This window comes from Pelecanus crispus, chromosome 1 (assembly GCF_030463565.1).
Source record: "Pelecanus crispus isolate bPelCri1 chromosome 1, bPelCri1.pri, whole genome shotgun sequence".
NCBI classification, from domain to species: domain Eukaryota; kingdom Metazoa; phylum Chordata; class Aves; order Pelecaniformes; family Pelecanidae; genus Pelecanus; species Pelecanus crispus.
This window is the reverse complement of record NC_134643.1, coordinates 212,282,474-212,310,037: the sequence shown is the minus strand read 5'-3', so window position 1 is coordinate 212,310,037 and position 27,564 is coordinate 212,282,474. Positions and strand designations below refer to the sequence as shown.

Here is a 27,564-nt window from a genome sequence, read left to right as displayed (position 1 = left end):
TTAGTCCTTCTTCCAAGTTATTTGACTTATGAAAAACTAGGCAGACTTCAACAGCAAACAAGATCATTAAAGCTTTTTATTTTTGTCTGAGAAGTTAATTAAGTAAAAGAGTCCAATGAAATGAATGTTAGGGATATTTCTCTTCTTCCTGTAAAATGCAAAGAGCCTGTTCTTTGAAATACTTTTGTATGTAGAGAGAAATTTAATATGATCACTGCTTTTTACAGGGCTTATTTCTTGCCCTCTTTGGCTGAATGCAATAAAGCTGGAAAGTATGTAAGATAAAAAAACTATTTCGTAACTGTTAAGAAAATAGTCACATGCAAATTGGAGTCAACTCCAAACTCCTTGGGAACACTTGATTCCCGAGCTGTACAAACAGGAGCTCACCTGGTGAAACAGATTTGTAGTTCTGCATTTCATTATTTAATGAAGCATATTTTGTTTGGCTGATTTTTTTTCCCCCCCATTATTAACATGTGGGTATTTTGGTAACAGATTTTTGAGTTTAGGATACTGCAAGTGATTGAATTCAAACCCTCAAAAATGTATCTTTAAGGCTTTTAAGTGCTTTCATGGCTCTCATCTCTGCATTTTCTGAGTTCCTTTCATATTTTGAAGGTAGAAGAGGGTTTAACTAGCATATTAAGCTAGCTGCTATATAAAACTGATGTGTTTGCTATCCATTCTCCTTAAGTAGTGAGAAGTAGCTATAGACATTTAGTGCCATTTAACTTCACTGAACAAAATCCTGCTTGATTTGGGATCTCAGTTCTGTCCTCCGTGTCTGGAAGTGCGTATCTGACTCCCTAAACAAATGTTACTTACAACTGTTGGCATGTGTGTCTGTGTTAGGGGAAAAAAACCCACACAACCCTGTTATGTGCAATATTGAAGTTCATGTGACTGTGATACTAGTTGTCTGATCAAAGGAATCTAATCAAGTGTTGTATTCCTGAGCTCTAAGAGCCTGAAAGAATTTCATATAGAAAGTGTTTCATTTCCTTTAAAGCAAAGTGGTAGTATTTTTTTTTTTTTTTAATGAGCTAAATATACACATTTTAATTTTTTTTCCCCTCTCCTCCTTCTGTTCTTACAAAACATTTTACTTTGTTGCCCAAGTGCAGAAAACTTTGCCAGGAAGAAGGGTGAGCAAAGCTTCTGTTTCCCATGACCCTCAACTCTAATGTTGTTCCAAGAGCTCACTACTTACAAATGCCTTGATAACTGCTTTCATTCCTTTCATCCCTCCCCCGCCATCCAGCACAGGCCAATGTGACCGATCCTCCTTTGAGCAGCTCTCTTTGCAGAATGGGGGAATCTACTTAATGTAAAAATCGTGGCACATAAAAGCATTTGAAGATCTATTGCAGAAATTTTTACAGCTAAAGATCTGCATGGTAATTTCTGCAGTGATTTATTCTTGGCTTTCCTAGAAGCAGTTTCTTAATAGCTTCCTGTTCGTACCAGAACTGAGTAACCCCATTTTTTGGTGTGGGTGTTTCTCCCCCCCCCCCGGATAGATATTTGGATAGGGGTAGTTGTGGGGAAATTGCATCTCATTCTACACATACACGTATACGGCACAGAACTGGCATAACTGATCTTGCCCAAATAGTCAGAACCGTGGCTCCTTACAAATGCATTGCAACGTAGGCTTTAATTGTACTGTGAAATTATATTATCATATATTGCTTTGTGTTTCACTGTCTGTAAACAGGAACATGCATTTTTAAAATTTCTGTGGATGCATTGTAAGGTTAAGAACAAACAGGGAAAACTGTATTTTAAAATACTATTAAAAGACTGTCCAATGCACCAATACCTTACGTTGCACTAGAAATCTGGGAATTCCCATGTTTTTACTGGCAACTCCTTGGTTGCCAGACAGGAAGTCATTCTCTGCTTTTTCAACCTCTGGCAGCATCTGCTTTTAGTTTCTCTGTCCTTTTTTTGTGGTGCTTCTTCGCCTGCTCACTGCTCGCCATCTGTGGGATGTGCCAGGAGGAGTGAGAAATGACACAGCAAGCCTGATAAACTGTGTTTCAGTGAAAGAGACTGGGGGGGTGGCAAGACTGGGCTGTGGACCCAGCTCCCTGGAAAAGGCTGACACTGTTCTGGGAAATAAACATTCATGGGGTGGGGGAAGAACATGGAAGATCATAAAAGAGCATTTAAAATCATCAGAAGGAGCAAGAGAAAGTATGTTGAGGGTCAAAGCAAATTTGCAGGGAAGAAAATTGAGGAACCTAGGATGGATAATGGAGTGGTAGAAAACTATGCAGGAGTTAAGTTAAAATGATATAGAAGAAGATGTGGAAAACTAAGGAAAAAGAAAAAAGGTGTAGGGGAAAAAGTAAACATTCTAGCTTTTTCCACTCATTTAGGATTCCTATATAATCTTACACTAAGGCTGCTGCTTTAAGTTGTTTGTCATTCAAATGACCATTGAAACAAACCTGAAATTAATTGTATTTGTAAAAGGGAGGAAAACTGGCATGTGTGCAGTGTTTGATGTTGGCCAAACAGTTCCACTTGGCTCTGTGTCCTTGAATTGGATATCTTGGTGTGCTATCTACATTAGTACTACAGACATCTGAAAGAGGTTGTACACTTACATCTGAGGTTTTAGAGCAGCCTTGAGTTACACCAACTTGAGATGTTGCACAAGGCTCTCACCAGTATTAATGTTAATATCCTTTTGTAGCGTGAGAATTAGTGTATGACCAAGACTACGTGAACAAAAGATTCATCATGTGGCTCAGCTACATCATCTTGTGCGCCACCATGACCCGGATTCTTTTGGTGTACATAGTAAGTTGGAGACCAGCAAACTGCATCTCTCAGGAAAGTGTAGCAAAATGTACTGAAAGGCAGTAGGCTTAGGAAAAGAATGGTATACAGCCCTCAACTGAAGTAAGCAACTTGAATGTCAGATAAATCTTTAAATGAGGAGGGTGAGAAGTGATTATGTACTGTATGTTATATCAGATGTAATCTTAGCTTCCTCTCAGGTATGTTTCATGTGCTTTACTGAGTGGTTAAAAAGTTAGGTTAAAGAGCTGAGATCTTCCCGATACAGAACTATAGAAAAGTGTTATCAGTGGACGCAGGGAAAATATTGGAAGAGTATCGGTAAGTGAGTACTGATTTACAGTTACTTGAGAATGGGGAAATATGCTTGTTTTCAAAGATTTATTCTTCTCTTAACAGAGAAGAAATATTGGAATATTCCAGTATTGGAAATATTGGAATCCTTACTGTGGATCTTGGTCAAAAAGCTTACTGAATGAAAATAAGCATATCTGCAAAACTGCCATTGTATAGAAAAGTTTTGGTTGAGTGTAATTTAGAGAGTTATTATAATATGCTACAAATAGTACTAAGGTATACCCTACAGCCAATCTTTATAATTTCAAAAGTAAAATGAAATCAAATGCTTTCTGAAACTTTTAGCCGTATTTGTGGAAAATATTCAAAAAATTGCAATTGGTAGCAAAGGAAAATTTTCTGTTCTGCTTTTAACCATGTGATTAGTCACTTGTAAAGGTTTTATTGTTGCATTAATTCTGTGAATATGGTTTGATGATTGGAAGGTTTAGACCCTAGAAATTCCCTGCATAGTCTTGTTTTCTAATCAAATGCAGCAGTATTGTTGAATAGTCTTATAAACTAAAATATTGAGAAAGAAAGGATTTTGTAGCAATGAGGTAATGAGAAATAAAATACAAGAATGTGGCAGTATCGAAACAAAATAAAATGACACCACTTAATATGGCAAAGAGCTATGAAGTTATACGTGTACCTTAACTTTAGAGAAGCAGATGTGCAGTACATACTGTGTGGTGTCTGCCACATTGATGGTTATCGGGCATACATTTTTAGTTGCATTTTCATTCTTTCATGTATTTATAACTGTGCGAAGTCAAAATGAGTTGGTCGTATAGACTTTACAGCTTTTGCATACTAAACTAAAATTCACTTCTTTCTGTTCTTCTAACTATGTGAATAAGGTTAGGTTTCCACATCTACAGACAAAGTGAGTTGGAGTATGGAGAGGAATAGTGAAAAGAGGGATGGAATATTACTAACATTGTCTTTTGAGTGTATAACGTTATTTGGTTCAACAGTTATGTGTCTGGGAAGCTTTAGTATGATTTTATCAAGTAAGCATGCAAATGTGGCCTAAAAAAATCCCCCTCTCATTAAACATCAGTGTTCTGTTCTTGGGGTGTCTTCTTCGAGAATGTGTTGGATTTAGTGCTTAACCATAGAGAAATACTAAGAATATCCAAAGTACGGTACGAGTTTCTAACATAAGGAAGTTGGGACTTAAAAATATTGGTATGAATAGCTATGAAGTTTGTAGAAGATACGGACTTTTCAACAGCTCTTGCATCATAGTGTTAAGAAAGTGGGGATTTTGTTGCAGTTGATCAAGGGGATTTCTCAGTGCTTACTAGAATGAGAAAGTAAATTGTCTGCTTTTCTCATGGAAATATTCACGAGTAAGAAAACGACAATGAAAAATTTCAAACTGCTATAGTGTTTTATTTAACCCCAGAGGAATGCAGCAATGCATGGGCTACATGTTGACATATTCTGCTGATGTCCTTTCCCTGGAGATTATGAGAAAGAAGTTAGCTTCCCTGAAATTAAGAGCAAAACTTTGAGCCTAAGGTGGAAAAGTAATGTGGGATTGTTGGGGTAGGGGGTTGCTTATTTTAGTTGCTTATTATTGTTCCATGAATAGCAAGTTGGCAAAGAATATACACCAATGAAGCTAGCGAATAGAAGGAATAAAGAGTTCATTGATAGCAACACTGGAAAGACTGTGTCAATACAGAGCAATGGCCCTTGTGCTGCAAAATCTTTGGCACTGGGCACTGGATTCTGTATTCCTTTGTGGTCTTTTCTTGTGGCTTCTTTAGAAGGCATTATGGGAAGTGGCCAGCATTAGCTCCATCTGCCCCTTCAGATAGCTTCTCCTCTGTGCCAGCTTGCCCTGTGTTTTGCCAAATTAAATTCTTCTGCAGAAATTTGGAAAAAATGTGATCACTCAGAAGAGGAGAGGGGTTTTTTTTTCTTTTTTTGTCATCTTTTCCTATGACAATCAGAAAAGTTAATTTGATCTACAAATTAATTCAGCTGAGAAATAAAGAATAACAAGTGTCTATGTATGTAAATAGTTTTGTCAGATAGATTTCTAAAAATAGAAGTGCCATGGACAATATTCGATGCAATGGTATAGGCTGTGAACCATGTGGTAGGAAAGACTCTAGTATTGAAAGCCACTTGAAACGAAAGATGGCAGAAGCTGCATCAGCTGACTATGCAGATTTTTGTGTGTGTGTGTTTAAAAGGCATCTTAACATGCATTTTAAATTGCTTTCTAACTATAGGCGATATGGGCATGTGTTAACGGTGGTGATGTTTTATTAAGCTGGGGTTACCTGTTCTGGCATCAAAAACCAGAATTCTTTTCATGTATAGTGGAGGGAATTAATTGCAGTACTCAGATACGTGCCAACATTCTCATGCTCATTGTTGCTGCTTTGGGCTGGTTTGTAAGTCCTTTACAGGTCCCTTTGTTCTGACCCACTGTCATACACATTATGAAATTGGAAGATTTTCTGTACATGACAATTACCTGTTGCTGTTGATTTTAATTTATTTTTCATTTTAAAGCAGTAGTGAGTGATGAAGAGTGGAAAGAGGTGAAAATTGTGAAGAAAATTCATTTTGGTCCTGTTTTCTGAATAAGACCAACAACTGTGAAGCTGGGATTTTTAATGAGAAAGCCCTTAAGGCAGGAAGAAATTTGAAATATAGTAGTGATATACGCAATCTTGTATGATCACTGCTTTTAACTGCTTAATCATTCATACTGCCTAAATATAATTGTACTGCCAGCTGCTGTGTTTACAGTCTATGATGTGGAAAAAGATGTCCCACTGTGACGTGTTCTAGTTACAATCAAATTGACTGTTGCAAACACAGAAGCTGTTGAAGTTCAGTGCTTCTCAGTGGGGTGTTCTTGTTCCTCCAGCTTATTTCTGGCTGTTGATATAGCTCGCCTCCGTGAAGCTCATTCTCATATAAAATAACAAAACCAAGGCAGTTCACAGTTCATCTTCACAGTAAAGAAGCATGTCATGAAGTTATTAAGGAGACTTGTATCTCACAAGTATTTTTCTGGATAAATAGTGTTTTACAGATTTGTATTTGTAATACTGGAAGCCCTTTTTTCACTTATATGAATTTTTAAATGTTTCCTTGCTTCTATCATTTGGTGTAGTAAGAACACTGCAAATCATGCTCATTGCTGCTGTTTCACAATAACAATGTCTCCATTATAAATATATTTTTTCAAGTGTTTAGATAACTTGGCCAGAAAAATTGTTTATAGGATGAGAGTTGCTTATGAAATAAATCAAGAAAATAAATTTATTTGTAAAGCAATTAAAAAAAACCCCCACAACAGTGTCTCATTTTCAGGTACTGAGGAGTAAAAGTCAATGAACTAGATAAAATGGCATGCTAAAATGCAGAGACCCATTTATCAAGTACTCTGGCAATATTGTTCAGTTTCTGCTGTGTTTTGTTCACATATTACAGCTCCTTAATGCTCAGTTTTGTTGAGTAGCTTGCATTTTAATAAACCTATATGTCAGTGCATGACCAAATGACATAGTTCATCAAGCATGGCACCGCAATGCATCTAGTCATATCTGGCAGCGGAGTCAAACTGCCCGAAGGTTTGAAACGCCGAAGGTGACTGTATGTGGTCTCCTTTCCAGTCTTCAACCGTCCTGAAATTCAGCTGAGTGAAGAATTGCCTCTAATATCCTGCCAGTTCAGCCATTGCCCCTTTGCTTCTGCTGTCTTTGAAGCCGTACAGTAATAACTAGCTTTGTGTCAGATCACCAGATATGTTGCTGTTACTATTTTAGCCAGAGTGTTTGAAGTCCCATTTAGTGCATTCCAGCTGGCGCTCAGGAGTTCATTTAGGCACGTTTAATCTTCTCGCTAGGTTTCAACTGCTATTTTTCTTTATTAACCCAGTGAACGATACCAAGCTTTTCTAGGATGATTGACACCAGTCAGGAAGAGTGTTGGTTATTGGAACTCCATTTGGTAATGAAGTCATCTTTGAAGGTAAACAAGTGGAAAGACTTTGGCTTTGATGTATTTGCTGAGAATAGTTTTTTGAAGGCTCTTGCTAAGGTAGGGATATGGGTCCTTTGCAAGTGCATAAAGTTTCTGCTTTTGGAGCTTGTTTGACTCCTGTCAAAACCTTGGGCTTTCTTCTTTTCTTCCAGTCATCAGACTGGCAAAAACAACCAACCAACCACCGTCTCACCCCAACCAAAAAAATTCTTTGTGCTTACCAACTTGTAGAAACTTTGTCAAGTTTCCTTATCTGTAGAACTTGATCCTTGCTGTGAAGGGCTGTGCCAAAACTAATATACTCGTTCTTTTGTCCTTTAGGTAATAGCATCCATCGTTTCATCACTTTGTTGCAATGTATAGTTCTCTTCTCCTCCTTAAGGCTCAATACAAGAATTTATTTTATGATCTGTTGAACAAATCTAGAACAAGAAAGTTGAAGAAGAATTCTAGTAATACAAAGGGACTGCATCATAGTTTTATCATCCTGTATCCAGCATGTAAGGTCCTATCTGAAGCCTAAAATAAGTTAATATATTACAGTCTAAATTAAATCCTCCTTTTTGGCAATTTGAAACAAAGTGAATCTTGAACAAACCTGACTTCTAGGATGATGCAGAAGGTTTTTTCTGTATTTGTATTGGATAAATATGTGTTAAGCAGATTAATCAAAAATATAAAACTTCAGGAAGAAGTACAATAGAGTAACACATTAACTGATTCCTCTGCGACTTTCCTGAATGGATGATGACTTCTGTTATTCTTTCATTAGCATTATGATACTGATGGCTGGTATTATATGTATCCATGTTTAATACTGGTGTTATATTCCTTTCTTGTGGTTAAGCTGCAATTATCCTTTTATTGTTTCCGGTGACATTGTAGTATGCTTCTTTTAGTACTTCCTCTGTCAGAGCTCCACAAAAAAAAAAAAAAAAAAAAAAAAAATCTTGCTGGCCAGTTGACTTGCTTCAACCCTTACTAAAACAGGCAACCCTGTCTCAGTTGTCTCCTTCCACTGACTGTAAGTAGCGTTTAGATGGCTACTCTTGACTGTATGCCTCACTGCAGAAACGAACGGAATCCTCCTTTGGAATTGGGAAAAACAGGGAACAAAAGGTGCAGGTTACTGTCGGAAAATAAATGTTAACAGACTTGCCGGTTAGAAATTCACCCCTCTGGTAACTGAGGGATAATAGGGTGCGTTTTCACTCTTTCACTGGCACCCAGAGAGATTATTCTGAGTGCCTACAGAAGAGCAGGGGCAACAACATTTATGGTATCATTGGGACTTTTGAGCAGCCGTCCTTCCCTGAATGATAGAGTGTACTGTCAGTCAATAAAGCTGATAAGGTTTTTACATAACTTAGAAGATCAGTTGACTCTGCTAAGTCAAATATCCTAGTTCACGCAGACTCCACGAAAAGAGGGACATGACTATCAAGATGTACATGTTAGACGCTGAGTAAGAGCAACTCTTGTAATGTCACATAGCTTGCCAATGATAAAAAGGTGATTTGTTTGGTGTAGTGATTTACCATCCTATGTGTGGAAGGAGCAGGATGTATTGAGGGCTCTCAGTGACATTAAGACTCTGGGACATACAATGATAAATGACATCTTGTAAAGCTGGACAAGGTCTCTGCTCCATCTCTCTGCTCTTTTCATTTTTTGTCCAGACAAGATAAGATGGTAGTGATGTCATGTGCCTCTTCTTGACTGGCAGTTGCTTTTAGATCTGATTTAATTCAGTTTTGAATCTTTGTATCTCTTAAAAGAGGCCTGCTTGTGGCACTAGTACTTTCTGTGATGAGGTGAATTTTGTAATCAAGTAAAGTGATGATGCTCCTAAAAAAGAAATTGATAAATACAACTAATTGTACCTCTTGGTCCAAAGTTGGTGGTTCAACTGCAATGTTGAGCTTTGAGTTCTTACAGAGTAACTCCTATTACAGACTCTAGGAAGCTATCCAAGTAAGCTGAAATTTTCTGTTGAGTAATATATATATATATATTTTTTTTTTTTAAATATTTGCAGGTAAAATTAACTTTGTACAGAACCTGTAAATTAGCATCACAGGAAACATCTGACCTTGGAACTTCATTTGATTCCTTGCTACACTGAACAGCTTTAACCTTAATATGGTATCTTCTAATACTTTCAAGCTTAGAATAGGTCTCACATAGAGGCAGAAATCTCCAAATGGTATCATTCCGGATGATCTTATCAAGATATCTTATGAGCTCTGTAATTCCTACTACAGTCTTCATACCCTCTATTTCCAAGTTAGGTTAAACATACCTCCTTCAGGTTCAAAATGTATAAGCATTAACACTGTCTGATTTGCTGACACAGTGAAAGAGATCAGCATCTGTGTATGAGTAATCCAGGATATAAAATGGAGACTCCACCTTGGATATTTTTATCATTTGTTTTCCTTTCCCTTGACATTTGTTCCACTGAGCCCTGCACGTGTGGAAGAGTGATAGGGGAGAGTCCATGATCCCTCATTTCCTTTCACGTTCACAGGGATGCTGGTCATCGTGGGCAGCTATTAGATTGTCCAGAGGAAATAAATCTGCATTCCTATTAGTGACAGTTAGTTTTTACATTTCAGCGTACTTGCAATATAGAATCTTTTTCATTGAATCACATTAAGGCCATGTTATTTCTTTTGGGATAAATTGGTATGCAGCAATTTTATAGAGGGGTTTACAACTCAGTGTAGTAACCTGGTGAAAGAGCCAACAATAAAACTGTGATTCTTCCCTTTAAACTCAAAGCATCCTGCTGCAAACAAATTCTAACAGCTGTAGAACAGTCAGTTACTTAGATATCAAAGATGCTGTATTTGTGTAAAACAGTGCTTCAGCTTAGAAAGATGTTTTGTTTTCATCTGTACAAACAGTAGCAAACACTTTGTGTTTAGCATCTAATTTATTAATACATTTAATAATACAATATTCATGTACAGCACAGTAGGAAATGCTCGGTAAGGGTGCAGTAATTCTGGGGAGCATTCTTTCCTGTTTTCCATCAAAACAAAAAAAACCTTTTTATCAAAAAGGTACAGAATTTGTTTACCCAATTCTTTACACCCTAGTTATTTATCAGATAAACATATGGAATTCCTTACTAATAAGAGAAAAAATCTGTTCATGTCTGCATTGTCTAAAGACTGCTGGTTCTCTTATTGGACTGATGCACTCTATAGCTGCATGTAAAAATAAGAAAGCAGCAGGCACTGAGTGAATTCAGGGGTAGGGTAAAATCCTGGTAGGGATTCTGTTGCTTGATAGTGGTTACCTTTAAAAAAAAATAAATTTCAGTCATCTTACTGTGTGGATTCTTATTTTGTAAGCTTTTCAACACTTACTTCATTTAGGATAGTGGAATGGTTCTTACTGTTGGAGATGGTTCATATTTAAATGACACTACTCTTTTTTTTTGTGTGTGTGTGTGTGTGTGTCTTGATTTAGGACATTAGGCCAATTTTTGTATTTTTATGCTAGGTTTTATTCCTGCCAGGAAAATTTTAGCTTCCTAATTTTGTGTCCAGCATTGAGTAAATGAGTATTTATGGCTTTACAATAACAGAGGATTAAGGGAATCACAGAATGGCTGAGGTTGGAAGGGAACTCTGGAGGTGGAGGGAGCCAGTGGCCCAGGACCAGGTGGCTTTTGAACATCCCCAAGGATGGAGACAGATACATGATGCTTTTGAAACAGAATTTATGACTTGGCTTTTGTTCATAACTTATCCTTACTATGACTTTTGGTTAGATTTAGCAGGTACTGGAATCTTAATAGCCAATTTTCTTAGCCTCAAAATAGATACCATAGATATGTCCTCTAGGACATAGAGAATTGTTGCTGGTTTTCTGGGCTCATCTGGACTGGTAGCATTTTTAAGTCTTGACTAAGTTAATTCCTTATCACATTCATCTCTGCATTTGTCATTAGTATACCTAAAAAAGAAAAGAACAGGTTTATGTGGTTACACTGATATTCTGTATTTATGATTTCTTTTTTTGTCGGAGTGTGTACAATTCTAATGAAATTTTATGCTTTGAAGTTTGGATTGCTTTGACATTTCTTTGGTCCGAAGGTCCACTCTATGTGATTCAGTGAAAAGAGAGCTCATAATCCATGGACAGCCTTGTTTGATTGGCAAGCACTTGCGGTTTATTTGGTTTTCCCTTCAATTTCTTTTTACAAAGCTTTTATATAACACTGTAAAATGTTTTAGTGTATTAGAATAGTTAGAATATAATTGTTTTGATAAGGTTTATGAAAGAAACTGTCGTGAGATTTATTTTAATCTTCAAACTAATCTGGCACTATTTTAAACAAGTGGTCTACTTACATATGCAATTTACCACTAGACATTAGTTTCTTAGAGTAATTTCTTATTTTTCAAGAAGTATAACAGTTCTTCAGTTGTCAACATCTATTAATGTTTGAAATCTGGCATCAGAGTGTTTCACAGATTTCTGGGATATCTCAGGTACTTTGGTTGTGAAATGGTGATGGGGATTTTTGAATGAAGTTACTGTCCAAAAAAGATACTAGAAAGGAAACTTTGTAAACAGAAAAAATGTTTCATGCAGAGATGCAGGAAACCTTGCTCCAGTGAAGTTGTAGTGGAGTAATTCTGATTTCTCTCTCTCTCTTTTTTTTTTTTTCTTTTTCTTTTTCTTGAATTTTAGATTTATCCATGGCCGTGCAAAAATTTTCACAGTCTTTACAAGATTTCCAGTTCGAGTGTATTGGAGATGCTGAAACTGATGATGAAATTAATATTGGTAAGTATGTTCTGTGCTCTGGTTGTAATAACATTTTATATTGCTTCTTATATATTTAATATGGTATCACAAATATAGTGGGGCAGTTGACAGGTTTTTTTTTTTTTTTTTTAGTGATGCTTATAAGAAAAATAGAAAAATTCCAATAAGTAGAAATCATGCAAGACTAAAAATACATGTCAAAACACTATGTCTTCATGATGTAGCTTGGTTCATTGTAGAGGAAAGTATTCAGCAGTACTTTGTCAACTGGGTCAACTGTGAATCTTCTAAATTCTGCTGCTATTTTTAATTTGCAACCACTTTTCATTGGGATACTAAAAGGTACACAAGTTTCCTATGAAATAACATAAGTCTGCAAAGGACACTTAAATGCCTAGTAAGACATGGGAAGTATTTAAGGGTCTAAAACCAGGAATATGTTCTTTACAACTTGTGCATTCCTAAGTATATAGTTGTCTGAACTTGCCAGTAAAATTTACCAGCTGCTTAACATTCTGCCTCTGCGCATACCCAGAACTTCTGCATTTGCAGAACTGAACAGCTCAGCTTGTCTCGAACAAGACTCTTTGATATCATCAGAATATTCTTCCCTCAGCAGACTAATCCTGGAAACATTTCCAGGATTCAGAAATTCATCCACTCTTTACTTCAAGGCATTGCCGTGGTTGCAGTGATGCTTTTGGGCAGTAGCGCAGCAGCTGGAGTACTCTAGCTCCTGTTGGTGAGAAACTTGGATTATAATCCATCTTCGGAACAACCAAGTTCAGTGTCATGAGTCTTACATACCACATGGCCCCCATGTCTCTCCCAAAACATCTCAGAGGAAGGAAGATGGTTGCTGAAGAGTAGTTGCTTCTAAAAATAAATTATTTGGCAGTACAAGAGGGAACGTAGGACTTGTTAGTATTTTTTAAAAAAGATCTATGTAATGCAGAGAGGAAACTCAGATTCAGGCTTTTCCAAGTGTATCTCTTGTAACCTATTTTCAAGTCTCCTCTGTCTTCAATATTTCCCTTTTCCTGACTGAGTTACTAATCATTGGACAAAAGGTCTGAGCTGCTTGCAAGGTTTGCCTCATCCTCACCCTACAACATTGTGATAGTTAGGAGACTGTCATCAAAGATGGCTGGTATTTGGTCACTGTCTTCCACTAATGTTTGGCGGGGGGCAGGAGCGGAGGTTTAATTTTACTGACATATAAAAGTAGGGGAGTGAAACCACTGAGCTGCTTCTACTCAGATATAAAACTGCATACATTCTTCAGGTATATCAAGATTGGAGAGAGACAAAAAATGAATGGTGTGTATGCGCTCTTTGGCATTCTACGTATTATTTCTTGGCTGTTAAAGTTAGCTTGTACGTATTTTACGCATTTAAACTAAATCTATAGTATGTCAGTTATGTGTCTTAGATTTGGTCAATAACTTTTTTACAGATATAGGTTTTGCATTTAAAATGAGGTGACTGAGGACAAAGACAACTTTCATTTTGCTTGTAACCTAAATGTAGCAAAGACAAGACATTTTATTGTTTGGACATTAAACAGGCATTTAAAACTATTTAGGAAAAAAACAGAGTTCATGAAGCTTGACAGCTGATTTATTTCACTTGGAGCTTCAAAGAAGGGATTTCTAGCTTCTAAAGCACCCATTGCCTGATGGATTGTCATGTACATCAAAGAAGCTTATAAGAGTAAAAGGTAAACTGACAGGAATCAAATTCAAGTCTAACAGAGCTTGAATGATACTGTGTGTTTTTATAGGGTAAGGCTCAATTTTTGATCTCCCTAGAGCAGTGACCTAGAATTTATCCATATCTTTAACATGCCCCAACAAGCTAGATGTTTGCTTATCATCAAAGACAGCTTTGTATAGATGAATCCTGCTCTCTGTGCCTCCGTCTGCCTTCACCTCCTTTTTTTTAAGAATATCTACGACTGTGCAGGCCACTGGGAAGTTTTACTTCAGTCTGCAGTGATACTCTGACTTGGTAAGTTTTGTACAAAACCACCATGTACATAGGGGCTTAATACAGGGACTACACTCTGAAGATTTTAAAATACATTTTTATTTCAAGCTTAGCATTGGAAATCCATCCTAATCCACTTTAGCATTGGAAATTCACCCTCTGAATAAGGCTTCTGTCAGGATGTGATTATTTCTGTTAAAAAAAAAAGATTCACCTTTTTTCAAAATTGAAATTTAAGTGGGGTGTGTTTTTTTTTTCCTAGTATTTGGAACTGAGTTGACAGCTCCATGAACTTTTTTTTGAGGCAATACTAGAGTTGAAGGTCTCTGTTCAGTAACTAAGCGCAACATTTTTTTTTTTCTTTTTTTGCCAACCTGATCTCTAATAACAGCATTGGGTTTTTTTTGCATTTCCTGTAACCTGTGCCTTTTTAGATGCTCTCTTTATACAACTCATCTATTCCAATAAGCCCATTACACAAAATACATGAGAAATATTTTCAGTTAAGCTCCATGACACACTCCATATAAACAGAATTATGATGGTGTTCTTCATATTTATTTTAATCCATCTATTTAATCCAGTGATTTATTTGGGGTTTTTTAATTTTCTTTTAATTCCTGTCTTTGATTTCTAATTTTTATGATTTCTTACTTTTTATTTACAAATGTTTAGTTCTTCCATAGAAGTAGTGGTGGTGTTTGACAAAAAAAATCTTACATGTCTCTTTGTGGCTATATAATGCATTTTAGGTAATATTTCCATGTTGCTGCAAGTTACCCAGATTTATCTACGTAGCCACTTTCAGATATAATGAGCCCAGTTTAGAGTCAGACATTTTGTGCATGGCTTGTAAGCTATTCCCCTGACTTTCTTGAATAAGCAGACTGGCTTGTTCCTCAAATCATGTAGAACTTCATATTTTTTAAACTGTGAACATCAAAGGATTCACGCTGTAAAAAGCTTTTTCAGATTTTCAGATATTTGGCAGCAAATTGGGTTTGGGAAACAGTGCTCCCCAGCTTTACTAGCTTTTCTCATTAAAAAATAAACGGCTAGCAACAATTGCCAGTGTTGTCTCTTCCTCTGTTTTGAAATGCACATGGCAGCATGTGATCTGCAGCAACACAAGGGCCATAATATTTGATAGGGCCATACTAATTGATAGTAGAACATGGATATTAGCTCCAGTTGCATGTGATTCAGCCAAGCTGTGATTTTTTTGTGCAATTGAAAAGTTATGCAGAAAGTGCCATCTTTAAAGCAAAAACAACACAATGAATGACAGTGAATTGTTAGCACTAAAAAGACATAGTAATGAAGGTTTGATGCAACTTACCCATACTCTAAGGAGGGTGTTGCTTCCTCCATCTTACTAACAACTGTGCTTTCCTCAGTCTGAAATAGCCAAGACTTGACAACACTTTGCCATTCACTCTTTTACACTTACCACCCTGCACGCAGTTACTCTCAGCCCCCTTTGCAATTTATATTTTGCACAAAGATTAAATACTTTAAATTGATAGTGAAAGAATGTAAAGGAGGTCAGTCATTTGTCATGCCCAGTGAGAGTTTTGTGCAAAATAGATGCATGATCTTCACATGTTTCAAACCTTATAGGTAACATAGACTGTTACACAGATGGGATAGGTGCAAAACCTATGTTTTTAATGAACAAGTGTCTTTCCCCTCAGTATACGCTGTGCAGGCATAAATTTTGCGAGGAGAAGGTTTGCCCAGCTCCTCCTTTCCTAATATTATCCAGCTTGTGTCACCTGATTCCTTCCACAGGAATCTCCCAGTTTTTATTCTCTTTTCTTCTATGTTATCTGGATTGTGGCTGATAAAGATGAAAACAATAAATATAGTATTTAACTCAATGGAATTCTGTCTTGTTTCTTTAACAAGTTCTTGTCTATTTTGTATTTTGGCTACTTATAGATCAGTGAGATTTAGTATCATTAGTGTAAGACCATGCTCTTCAGAATTAAAGGAAACCAAGACAAATAAATACATTCTGATATTCTGGTATTTTACTGTCTGTTTTTTGTTAGTGTGTGCTATTTAGGAAAAAGCACTGAAAGGCATATGTATTTCACTCTGTCACTGCTGGTTTTGAATTTTTTTTTCCCCTGAAGAGAATTATGACAGATGTTTCAGGTAGCATCAGATGCTTGATTTAGGAATGTAATAGGATTATGATGATCTATGAAATCATTATTAATAGAGCCACAAGGAATAGGTCAGAAGTTCTAAAATGTGGTATCTTTCCTTGTGGGAACTGAATTGTCCTCTTGCTGCTAGCAGTTGTGGCTCATGTGATCTTTGCTGACTCACACCTCAAGTTGTTCATGGGATTATTAAAGTTGCTAGCAACTAACCATCTACAAAACTGCTAACTCCTACCAGGCAATTGTGTTGTATACAGCAGTTAGTTTCAAGTTGAACTTTGAAAAGTCAACTAAAAAGTACTGGGGAGAAAGAACTTTAAAAAAAAAAAAACAAAACCAAACCAAAGCTTTAATAGTGGTTGTTTGTTAGAGTCCACTGCTGTGTTCTTAAGGCTCTCTTGTTTGAGTTGAGCAACGATTCCTCAGTCATCTTTTTTGCTTGTACTAGGCATCCACATACACAATGCTTTTGAGTTAGCAGCTGCTCTGCCCTCTTGGAGAGCCTGTCAGAGGACAAGCATCCTGTCATTCAAAGCAGCAAATAGCTCTGTCTTGGGGAAAATGTGTATAAAACTACACAAATAAGAGAAAAAATCAGAACTTTTCCCTCCCCCCCATCTCTTATAACAATGTAAAATTGGCATTAAGAGGTGCCCAAATCCAGTTTTTTTAATGGTACAAACTGTGCCTGAAATGCTCTATTAAAATTAAAAAAAAAAAAAAAAAAAAAGGAAGAGAATGTATAGGAGCTTTATGCCTGCTTAAAGTGTGTAGAGACAAATCTTCACAAATCAGTCTGTGGACATTGCAATCTCCAAGTTAGGAGACTCTTTCGGAGCCACTCAGAGGCTAATTAGGAACCTCAGAAGGTGGCTGTCAGGCTAGTCACAATTTCAAGCCACTCTGTGTTGTTTGTGGTGTGCAATGGCTTCTTGAATTTGCCTGTCTGTTTCAGAATTATTTATTAAATGCTGTTGAGACGCCTACGGTCTGAATCACTTGGATATCTTACAGGTCATCTCCTTAATCACTTGAGGTTAGCTTTGATGTTCGAGAAAGTTCTTTTTAGGGTTAATATTCTACCTACTTTGCACTGAATTCCCATTTGTAACCAGGTTTCTGAATGGAATTACCAAATACCATATACCAAATAAGTCTAAAATGAATTCCAGGGGCTTAGGTCTACTATTGCCTTACCCAAACCAGGGAAAGAGGAGGATCTTGTCACCTAACACCTGGAGGGCAGAGTTCCGGGGGTGGGTGTTTTTTAGTGTAGGCATCATCCCAATAACTTTTGTAGTGCTTGAGTTTGTTGACCTTGTGGAACATATTAGAGACAAGCCTATTTACAAAAGGTGTTTTTTTTAGATGGGTGGGGAAGGGTTGAGTCCTGAATTAGCATAGAAAGCTATTTGTGACTGAGAATGAATTTGCATACAAAGATTGTATGCTGTTTTTCCACAGTAATTACCTGCCTAAATTTGCCAGCTCTTTTTCCTCCAGTTGAAAGAATGAATTTTAAGATTAACTTTTTAGGTGACCTTCAAAGCAACTTTGCATAAGCTGCTTTTAAGATCTGAATCACAGGACAGAGTTCTTTGGTATTCCTATTGGACTATTTTTATCTACAAAAGTTAAACAGTAACAAATTATGGGAGGAACTCGGCACAATCAGGGTGTGAAATGCCTGAAGTATTTGTTTAAAATCTATTAAATCTGTTCCTACCATTAATTTTTTTTTTTAATCCCTGTTGCATATTTAAACAAATGCCACCTCTTTCCGGAACGCTATTGTTTCTTGACTTCAAGAAATGAGTGATTTTATGCTAGTGCTGGGATGGCATAGAGGCTTCAGAACACCAGGCTTCTGCACCAGAAAGAGAAGGCTGGCATTTTGTTGTCCTTGCTCTGGAAGGTCAAATGAGACTGACAAAGCAGGGAATAAAATAATGTTGCAATAGGCCTTTATCTTTGCAGGAGGAAAGGGTAAAATAAGATCAACAACACAGGCCTTATTTTTTCTTCTTCTCCAAGATACATATCAGAAGGTTGTTAGAATTTGCATGCTGCATTCCCTGTTACCTTAAGATGCGTATTCAAATGAAAAAAATTAGATTGGGGTGGCTGATGCAGTTACTGCCCTTCCTGTCTGTCCTACCCTTCTTCTGTAGCAAGAGTAGCTGGATGTGAAGTAGGACATCTCATGAGTCACTGCAGTTTACATCCTGGTATGCTAAGGGAGTCTAAATTTCATGCTAGTTCATTTTATTATATTGGACTGCAAACTGTGGTGTCTCAAACTGCCACTTGTCTTGGAGCTCATGCTGTTTACAGAAGGAGGTTGAGGCAGGCAATGGATAGCAATAACTTTCGTTGTCCTGGTGCATTCCACTAAGGAGATTAAATGAGTCAACATTTGATCTGAACAGCTGAGTAGACAAGTAGACAAGTCCATGCCATTCACAGATCAAGATGAAGTATCTGTTGTGTCCCTCTCACTAATAGTTTGATCTCCTGGACTCTTGTAGATGCATTCTAGTTTATTGTCCTCATTCCAAGCCTTCAACACAGCTCTTCTTCGTTCCTTCATCACTCAGGTTTGTTATTTCTAGAGTTGGGCATCCCAATGGAAGTATGAATGCCTGTGGGAAGACAGTCTGAGGACTAGAGAATTGCCTTACAGAGTTGGTTTGAAAATAACTGGTATGTACTTTTGTTGCATATAATATGCTTCTAGTAAAAAGGCGTAGCACTTCAGAGTTGTCAAGTTAGTTTACCTCTTGAGCAGTAGGCACTTGTTTTCAAAAACAGGTAGTGGTTTGATCAACTCAGCTTTGAGATGTTCATCTTCTGGTTTGAGCAAATAAAGTGAAGGATTTATACTTTCTGAAATCAAAATCCTTAGTAGAGATTAGAGTTTTAAGCACAGGAAGTCCTTGATCTCTTTGTAGGCCTAAATTCAACAAAGCAATTATGGCAAACCAAACAGTTGTTGAAGTATTTGGTGATATTTTTCCTAATTAAAGTGTTTCACCATTCAAGTAATAAATGCACTCAATTTTACAAATTGGAAAAACAGTATTAATGATTCTCAGCTGCATTCTGAATACGTGGCTTTTCCTTTTACTTCCCCTATTTCAGCACCCGCAAAGAGCCACACACAAATAAGGTTTGTACAGCTGGAAAGATTGAAATATCTTTTTTTTTTTTCCCTTCCTTTAAAGTATGGATGTGCCTCTGAAGAATCGGGGATTGGCAAGCCTGAAATATAGTCATAATTACTTCCAATTCCTTTGTTTGTGGAATGCTAGGATTGAATATTACTTTTGCAGCTTACTATATTGTATGTTGCCCAGTGGTTGCTTCCCACATTGTCTTGTTATTCAGCTGTTCAAAAAACTTGAGCATGAAGTAGCAATTGTTTTCTTAGAGTGTTCATAGTGAATTTATTTCATGATTCTTTCTAGTGGGATGGGGCGGGGGCAAAGGAAAGCAGGAGAGGATTGAAAGAATCTCTGATTTAACCAGAATCCACCTTTGATCTTACCTGTTTCTGAATATTCTGTGGCTTTTAAAGCTGTTCTTCCTCTGACAGGCTATGGATATCCGTCAACTCTGGAGAAGTCTGATCTGTTCAAGTCAAAGGTTAATGGTTAATTTAGTTAAGGTAAAGATTAATTGGATTAAAGGGACTTTTACAGCATAGGAAGTTATGCTGTTAGTTTCAATGGGTGCCAATTCAAGCCGTTAGAGTTTCAAAGTAGGTCTCCAGAAGCACTTTAAGGTCACTTCATACCTGTTGGACAAAAGATAATGTATTGAATATTGTTCCCCACACCGTGCTAAGCTATGCAGCTATGGAGCTCAGCCACAGGATGGCCGTGCATGTGGCTCCATTAGGTGGAAACGGGCTGATTTGTCTTTGGCAGATACGATAATTTTAAACCCTATTTTGTAGTGGCATAGAGAGGCAGTATTTCTTAATAACCAATTACTTAAACCTGTTATCTCTTTATTCTGTGAGAACATGGTGAAAATAGAAGATTATAGAAGCCTCCACTCCTTCACAGAACTGCAGAAGGAAAGGAAGACACAAGAAAAGTGTTTTACTAATTTGTGAAAGGGTTTTGATACAGTGGTCTGTGAGAGCAAATGACTGCCTGGGAGATCCATTCAGTCCCATGTTCCTAACAAAATGGAAGAAATTGCTTAGATGATTTAAAATGTTTCTGCTGTCACTTCAGGATGCCACATTTTGGGAGAGGTGCTATAGGCTAACAGAGTCTAGAGTGGGCTTTTTCTGCAACAGCTCTACTAGTGTTGTATTGAAAAATTGTGTTGAAGAATTCATGCTGCAGAAGATAGATAAATTTCCAAAGTGAATGATACTTTTTCAAAATATTTGCTGCTTTTATAATCAGAGTAGAACACTAACACAAGATAGATAGATTGTAGCTGTTTTATTAGTAATGTGTTAAAAGTGGTGGTGGTGTTTGAATAATTGTTTGGTGTAGGTTTGTTTTGGTTTGTTTTTACTAATGTACTGTGGGATAGACAGCCATTATAAACATTAAAAATCTTTCAGGACTCTAGGAAATGTCTTGCCCTTATTTGATCCATTTAGAATTTTCTACTTGTATTTGCTTTGTGAGGTCCTGCATGAGTAGGGCATGGCAATTTACTGATATTAAGTCAAGTAATTGGATTTATTGAAATTGTGTACCATTCCATATCTTAAGATTACCTCTCCAAGTATTGTGTTTGACAAGTGCTGAGAGTGGATCTGGAAATTCTAGATAACCTGACTTTCTTACAAGTTGTCTTGGTTTGCATATAAATGTGTGGCTTTTTCTGTAGACTTTTGTTGAAAAGGAGTGGAGTGGAAGGTGTAAATGTCTTGGCTCGAAGCATTGCTACAACTTTTGTACAAGTCTTGTATTTGTTTGTTTAAACATTTGTGACACAATAGCCACGTTTTACAGCAAAGAATTCTGGAGTATGATACTGTTTGTAACTGGATTTAGATAGTTATGCTGACAAAGGTTTGTTTCAATAAAATTCTCTAGTGGGGAAAAGGACTTCTAATAGCAGCCCTACATTTTATGCTTTACATATGTTTAGAAAAAAACCTTCATAAAATACCTTGCTATATTTGCTCATTAAGTTTTGCAAGATGAAAATACTTTTGAGTTAAAATTCCAGTTGCCTAGGATGGTATGTACCTATTATACTGTACTTGCAAACACATCTTGCAAAGCTTTGGGCTTTGATTAGGCTCAGATCTTGATTTGTTGCCTTACAGTGTTCACATATTAGTGTGCACTTTGAGGCACACGTGTATTGTGCTCAGACAGGAGGTTCCGATGTTACTGTGGAATTTGCTGGCCTCTTCTGCTGGTTTGTCTTGCCTTCATAGTGTGACAAAACCCAGAAGACTGGTCAGGGGAAATGCTTGTGCCTGGTATACGGCCAGCAATGGAAGGGCTTTTAAACATCTGCTCATGGGGAACACTCCCTAAAAAACATACAGGGTTTGAATGCCATAAACCAGGGAGACTGTTAGTGAATCTGTGATAGTTTCATTGCTGGTTTTGTCTTCATGGGGAATTTGGAGCACTTATTACCATCTTTCTGTCCTAATACTGCAAAGAGCCAATATGCTTCAAATTATGGTGCAGAGGGCAAAATGCCACCGCGTTTACTCTGAGTTTACACTGCTTTAAATCAAATGAAGTAGAGAAAAGCCTTGGGGTTTGTTTGTTTACTTTTAGTTGCACAGATTTCAGTAGCTGTTCTCTGATAAAGTTCTGTGCTTGCCAGTATATAGCGGAAGATGTGATCATATTTGGAGAACAATACGTAGTCCTTGAAACATAAATTTGGGCATAGAAGTCTTAATTTTGTCATTTTTCTTGCTTCCTCATTTGTGTAGATCCTGTGCAGAAGTTTTAAACCAGGCATTTTTAATCTCTGTGACTCTTTGTCTCTTATCATACTTTTCCTTCCTGATGTATAATGGATGTTTGGCAAATTTGGATTTATTTTTGTAAGGCAGCACACTTATTTTCAAGAATTGAAAAAATTTGGCAAAACACCTTTCCTCCCAGTTCAAGGTGGGAATTGCCACAGGAAACAAAATTACCACTGTAAGTTGTGCTCCCTGGGAGGATCTAACTCTTACAGCAACAGTTACTATTTATTTTTCTTATGGGCATGTCTGTGTTAAGTCAGGATAAACCATCCTTGACATTGTATGTGGTTTTTTTCTTTTTAATTTTTAGTTCATCAGAGTTGAAAATTCAAAGTAGGCAGAAATTAAAAAAAAAAAGAAAAAAGGTTTAAAGTAAGTAGAAATTGCTTCAAAATCTGAAAGATCGTGGTACTAATTGATTAAAAAAGCATTTGATTAAGCCCTTGCAGAGTTTACTTACTGGATTAGTTATGGAGCAAATAGTACAAATGTTCATTTATTGAGTCTGAAATTGCCTCACTTTGTCTACTCTAAGTATGTCTTGATTCTATCACAAGAGCAGTACAGACCAGACAGAGTTGCCTCTACCTTTGTGTACATTCCCAAGATGGAAGCCTTCAAGGAAATTTGTGGTTATTGGGGCTGTGAATTTAAACCACTGTCTGCTGGCAGAGTTTGCTGTCAATCTGAGAGTGTCTTTTGGGGTATTTCCATGTAATTTTAAAACCTGTACACTTGAATCTTTGCTTCAGCCTGTGTCTTTTACTACCAGAAGTACATCTCTTTGTATTAAAGGAAGGTACAAATAGCTTTTTTTTCCTGTTCTTATGGAGGTTGTGGTAAATGTAAACACAGGCTAAAGGAATGCATGAGGTCCTTATTAAAGATCTATAAAATCTGATACCCAGATTATGGAAGTAAGAGAAACCAAATGGAGGATAAGGCAGCTCATCCAGTATTAATTTTCCAAAGTAAAATGAGACTGAAAGCCCATGAAGAAATGAACCATTATCTTCCCATTGTAACTTCTTTTTCCACACTGGAATCTTCTATCATAATTTATCTTTTGACACCAATACTTGTCTTAAAGTTAAAGCACATCTGATGTGCTGTTAGCTTACAGACTGAAATTTACATAAATGCCTAAGCAATATTACCTTAAATCTAAACAAAAGAAAGCAGTTACCCTGTTTCCTCTAATATCTTGCGAATGAAACCCAGAAGAGAATGAAATTGGTAAGAAAAACAACGGTTTCAAATCCTGCACTTCTCTCCCCTTCTTTTTTCTTCTCTTCTGCTTTCTCAGTAAATACTACTTATGATACTGAGCTCAGTCTTGCAAACCGAAGTTTCTCCAAAAATGCTGCTACTTGGAAAGTGAGGGAAGTGGACCTAGGGTAAAAGTAGCAGAGGATATAGCAGCAGCCAACAAAAAATGAAAATGTGAGCAATAATTGGGAAGATTTAGCCAACATGTATTTGCCCAAATATAGCTTTTCTGAAAATCTGTTTAAAAAAAAAAAAAAACAAAAAAAACCCAATAAACTGTTTTCTGTAGGAATATGTTGCAGTTGTCTTACACTACTATTTTTTTTTTACTTATATTACAGTGATACTCAAGCCCAGTCAACATTGTTTATGAAATATTTATAAAATGCACAAATTACTCTTTATTTCTGTTTGCAGACTAAAGTGTTGATCCTGCAGCTTGTTCCCTTTGGGCTAAACTAATTCCATTTAAAGCTGTAGATAATTGTACACTTTTAATGTTTCATAGGCTTTATTCAGTAGAAAAAAAGGAAGAAAAAGAATTGTTAACAAATCAGTCCAGGCTGTGACAGTGGTAAAGGAAATCCATGTTGTATAAGATAAGGCTATATTTAAATTCATAGCCAATGTATTGAAAGACAAAGAGAATGGAAGGCTTTGGAAGCCTTATTTGAAGACAGTCCTCCTTTGGATTTACATTTTGGCATGTTGAAAACTTGCCATAGTGGTGACGTTTTGAGACATCCAGTTTAGTTATTTTCAGATATACACTACAGCTCCTATGTGGCTTTTATGATATCCACAATTCTTGTTAGGTAGAAAGTACTGAGAAAGCAGATTATTGGCTCTTTGTTCCAGATACTTGTGGTGGTCTGTCAGTGTTAATTGGAAATTTGTGATTTTTCTGTATGATCAGGAAACCATCTGTTGCTCCTCTTGTCCTACTTCCCACCCCCACCCCCCACATGGCTTAAAGCCACAGAAAGAAGGATGGAAATTTTATTTGATGTTGTGGTTTTTTGAAAAACTGCTTGAAATAGCATTTGTGGCTGCAAATAATGCTAGTCATTGAAAGCTCTGGAAATACGTCTGTGAATTAGTAACTATTTAATAATATATTAACTTTCATTTTAGAATTGGAAAAGAAAGTCTCTTCTCCCAGCACTCATGGATCTTACATTTATTCTGCTGTGTCACTGAAGTCTAGTAAACAAGTGTTAATCCTTAGGAAATTTCCTTATGGGTCTTAGGTCCATCTTGAATTCTGATTCGGTAATGTATTACTTACTGGGAAAAACTCCCTTGGAGGCTTCAGTTGAAGTTCGTGCTCAAGCATGACTTCAGAGCCTGCTATAGCACGTCTGTGCTAGACACGACCAGTTCTGGAGAGAGGATGTACTTGACTGACCTTCCTGCCAAAGTGTGTCGGGAGCAATGTACAGCACAGTCCTGGCATTTCCCCAGTCAGATCAGGAAGATACAAGGAAATCTCTGACAGGCTTGCACATTTTCACCTCTTATACAGCAAGATGTCGTAAGAACAAATGACATAGTTCTGTATGTGTATTTTTTCCATGCCGGCATTCATGTATCTGAAGATAGTGGTGATATCTGCTTAGAATACTATAAAATGTTGTTTAGTGTACTTTTAGAGTATTTAAAAATTGCCTATGCGTTATTTAAGACTGCATGTGTAAGTATAAGTTAAACCAACAGTCCATTTCACAGAAAAGAACATTTATTTTTATTCTGTCTTCCACGGTAACTTTCCAGTCTATCTTGGGTTGAACATTACCATCCAAAAACTTGGCTTTATGTCTTTGAATTCAATATTGGCCATATAAAACTACTTCTAGGTTTCATACATGTTGTTTTCCTTTTCTCATTAAATATAGGTGGCATCATACCTATTGTATGTAACATTTAGTAGTGCAGTGTGAACTCTACTCTTTAGCATTAAGCTAATTATTGACAGAGTAGCTTCAATAATATCCATAGCCATGCTGTTTTAAGGTGATACAGTCTCTGCACAAGTATATAACAAAAACTTCATAAAGTTTATGAAGTACATGGGTTTTTTTCCTATGAACCACTAGGTTGATTTTAATGCAGTAAACCAGAATTCCAGAGCATAAATGAGGCATATTTTTAATAATGCATTCTATAAACTCAGATAAAGAAATTTTTATCCTTTTTCATTTCTCCCTCATTCACTTAGTCCTACACTAAGCTTCAGTTCTCTTTTGATTATACGAGTATAGTTGTTTGTGGAGCTGTACCGTATGTTTGAAATGATAGTGATAAAAAAACCAAATTAAACATGCATCTTTTGGAAAAAAGGACATTGTTGATTTACACTGTTAAGGTTTAAGCTGTTGGTGCTGTTAGTTTGCTTCCTTATGAAGCAAATTAATTAAAAGAATTTTCATTTAAAAATAAAGAGGGTGGGTTTTTTCTTTTTTAAATAAAATAATGGGAGCTATTTCTCCTGAACAAGGGAAATTTTGCAGTAAATTATAGCTGGGTTGGGAACACTCCAGAGAAAACAGCTCACAACCTGTTTTAGTTGTGATGAATGAGACCACAGGTGTACAGCCGGGTGCATATGCAATTGTTTTTACTTGTTGGGCATTGCTTTTCACAGGCATCATTTCCGTCATGATGCCAAGTGTATCTTACAAGTCCTTTAAATAGCCCTTAAATAAAAAGCAGACTGTAAAACTATTTAGATTTTGTAAGCTAGTATCTCCTAATGACTTAGAATAAAGTATTAAGGCAGCACTTTGTTTTGCTTAAAATGGCCCACCAATAACAGTAGAGCTTTTTGAAAATAATTAAAAATACATTCGTATTTAATACAAATTAGGTTACATATTGTACTTCATATTATTGGTATGTTTTCAGAATTTTTTTCTTATCAGCACATTCCCATGACATTTCCTCTTGTAAAATACTTGACTCTTCCTCCGCCCACTCCCCTTTGTATTTACAAAGTTCACTTTAATTCTTCTCTCTATTCTGATTAAAAAAGGGGAGAAAAAAAATAAAAATGTTGTAGCATTAGTAAGAAAAGATTGTGAGGCCTGCATGTAATTCTCAGGCTTCCTGACAGACAGCAGTGGGCCAAGTCTGACGCAAACGGTTCTGATTTTTAAATCTTCTGGTTTTTAACGACGCAAAAGCACCTCAGATTATGAGTGTTAAATATTAGTTTGTTTCCTGTCGAGAGCTGGGAGTCCAGAATTAGGTGCGTGTACGCTGTGCCTCGGGGTCACGCTGCCGGGCCGGGTCCCTGCCCAGCTCTCCGGGGTGTCCAGCGGCCATGCGGGCGAGCCCTCCCGGCGAGCCTGGCGCCCCGCGGTGAGCTCTGCGCGGTGCATCCCTCGTCTGCCGGGCCGGTCCCCAGGTGAGGTCCATCTGTCACCCGTCTGCAGCCAGAGCGGGGCTGTGAGAAGAGGGGAGGAAGGGAAAAGTGTACGCTGGGGAAGGAGGAGTGAGGGCTGCCTTGCCTTCCCACTACCACCTCCCGCTGCAGCTTCCAGCAGAGGTGAAGTTCTCTGGGGACAGACCCTGGCTTTAACGAGGTCAGACTGAGTGGGGGATGTACGGGCAGATGGGTGTAATAACATGAAAGGCTCAGAAGTACTGCAGTGCTCATTGGTATCGTAGAGCTGGCAGGGGTAAAACGTTTTTTGACGTTACGTAGTGCCATTGCAAGGGCAGAAGAACCAGTGGGGTCACTGGAGACACCCATGTTGCTGAGCTCTGTGTACTGGACGTGCATCCTTCATTACAGTCTGAGTTACACAATGTACTTGTTCTCCCTGTGCGCCTCCTGAGCTGGGAAAGGATGCTCCATGGCTTCGTGGGCATTGGCTGGCACAAAAAGGGTGGGCGTGGGTGTTGGGCCGCAAACAGTGGAGGCATAGTCAGTATTGACGTGAAGGTGTCTCTGCAACGAAAGTGTCGCTAGGGTCAGGAGAATGGTTTGTCGTAGTGCTGCTGAAGAGTGTAGGTTTGTGCTCTTAGTGAAACTTTGGCCTTTATAATCCCCCCAAAGGTGGGGCAACAGGGAAGAGAATCATAGAATCATAGAATCATAGAACTGTTTAGGTTGGAAAAGACCTTTAAGATCATCCAGTCCAACCATTAACCTACACTACCAAGTCCACTCTAAGCCAATCAAGGGTAGACTAGACTAAACCA

At 37.3% G+C, this 27,564-nt stretch overlaps 1 protein-coding gene across 1 annotated transcript in view; it reads left to right on the top strand.

Moving 5' to 3' along the window:
• ARHGAP42 (Rho GTPase activating protein 42) overlaps nucleotides 1–27,564 on the top strand; it is a 168,940-nt gene that overhangs the window by 26,131 nt on the left and 115,245 nt on the right. Inside the window, exon 2 of the mRNA XM_075708404.1 lies at nucleotides 11,881–11,976. Coding sequence (XP_075564519.1) covers nucleotides 11,881–11,976 — 96 coding nt within the window. The remainder of the gene's footprint in view (nucleotides 1–11,880; nucleotides 11,977–27,564) is intronic.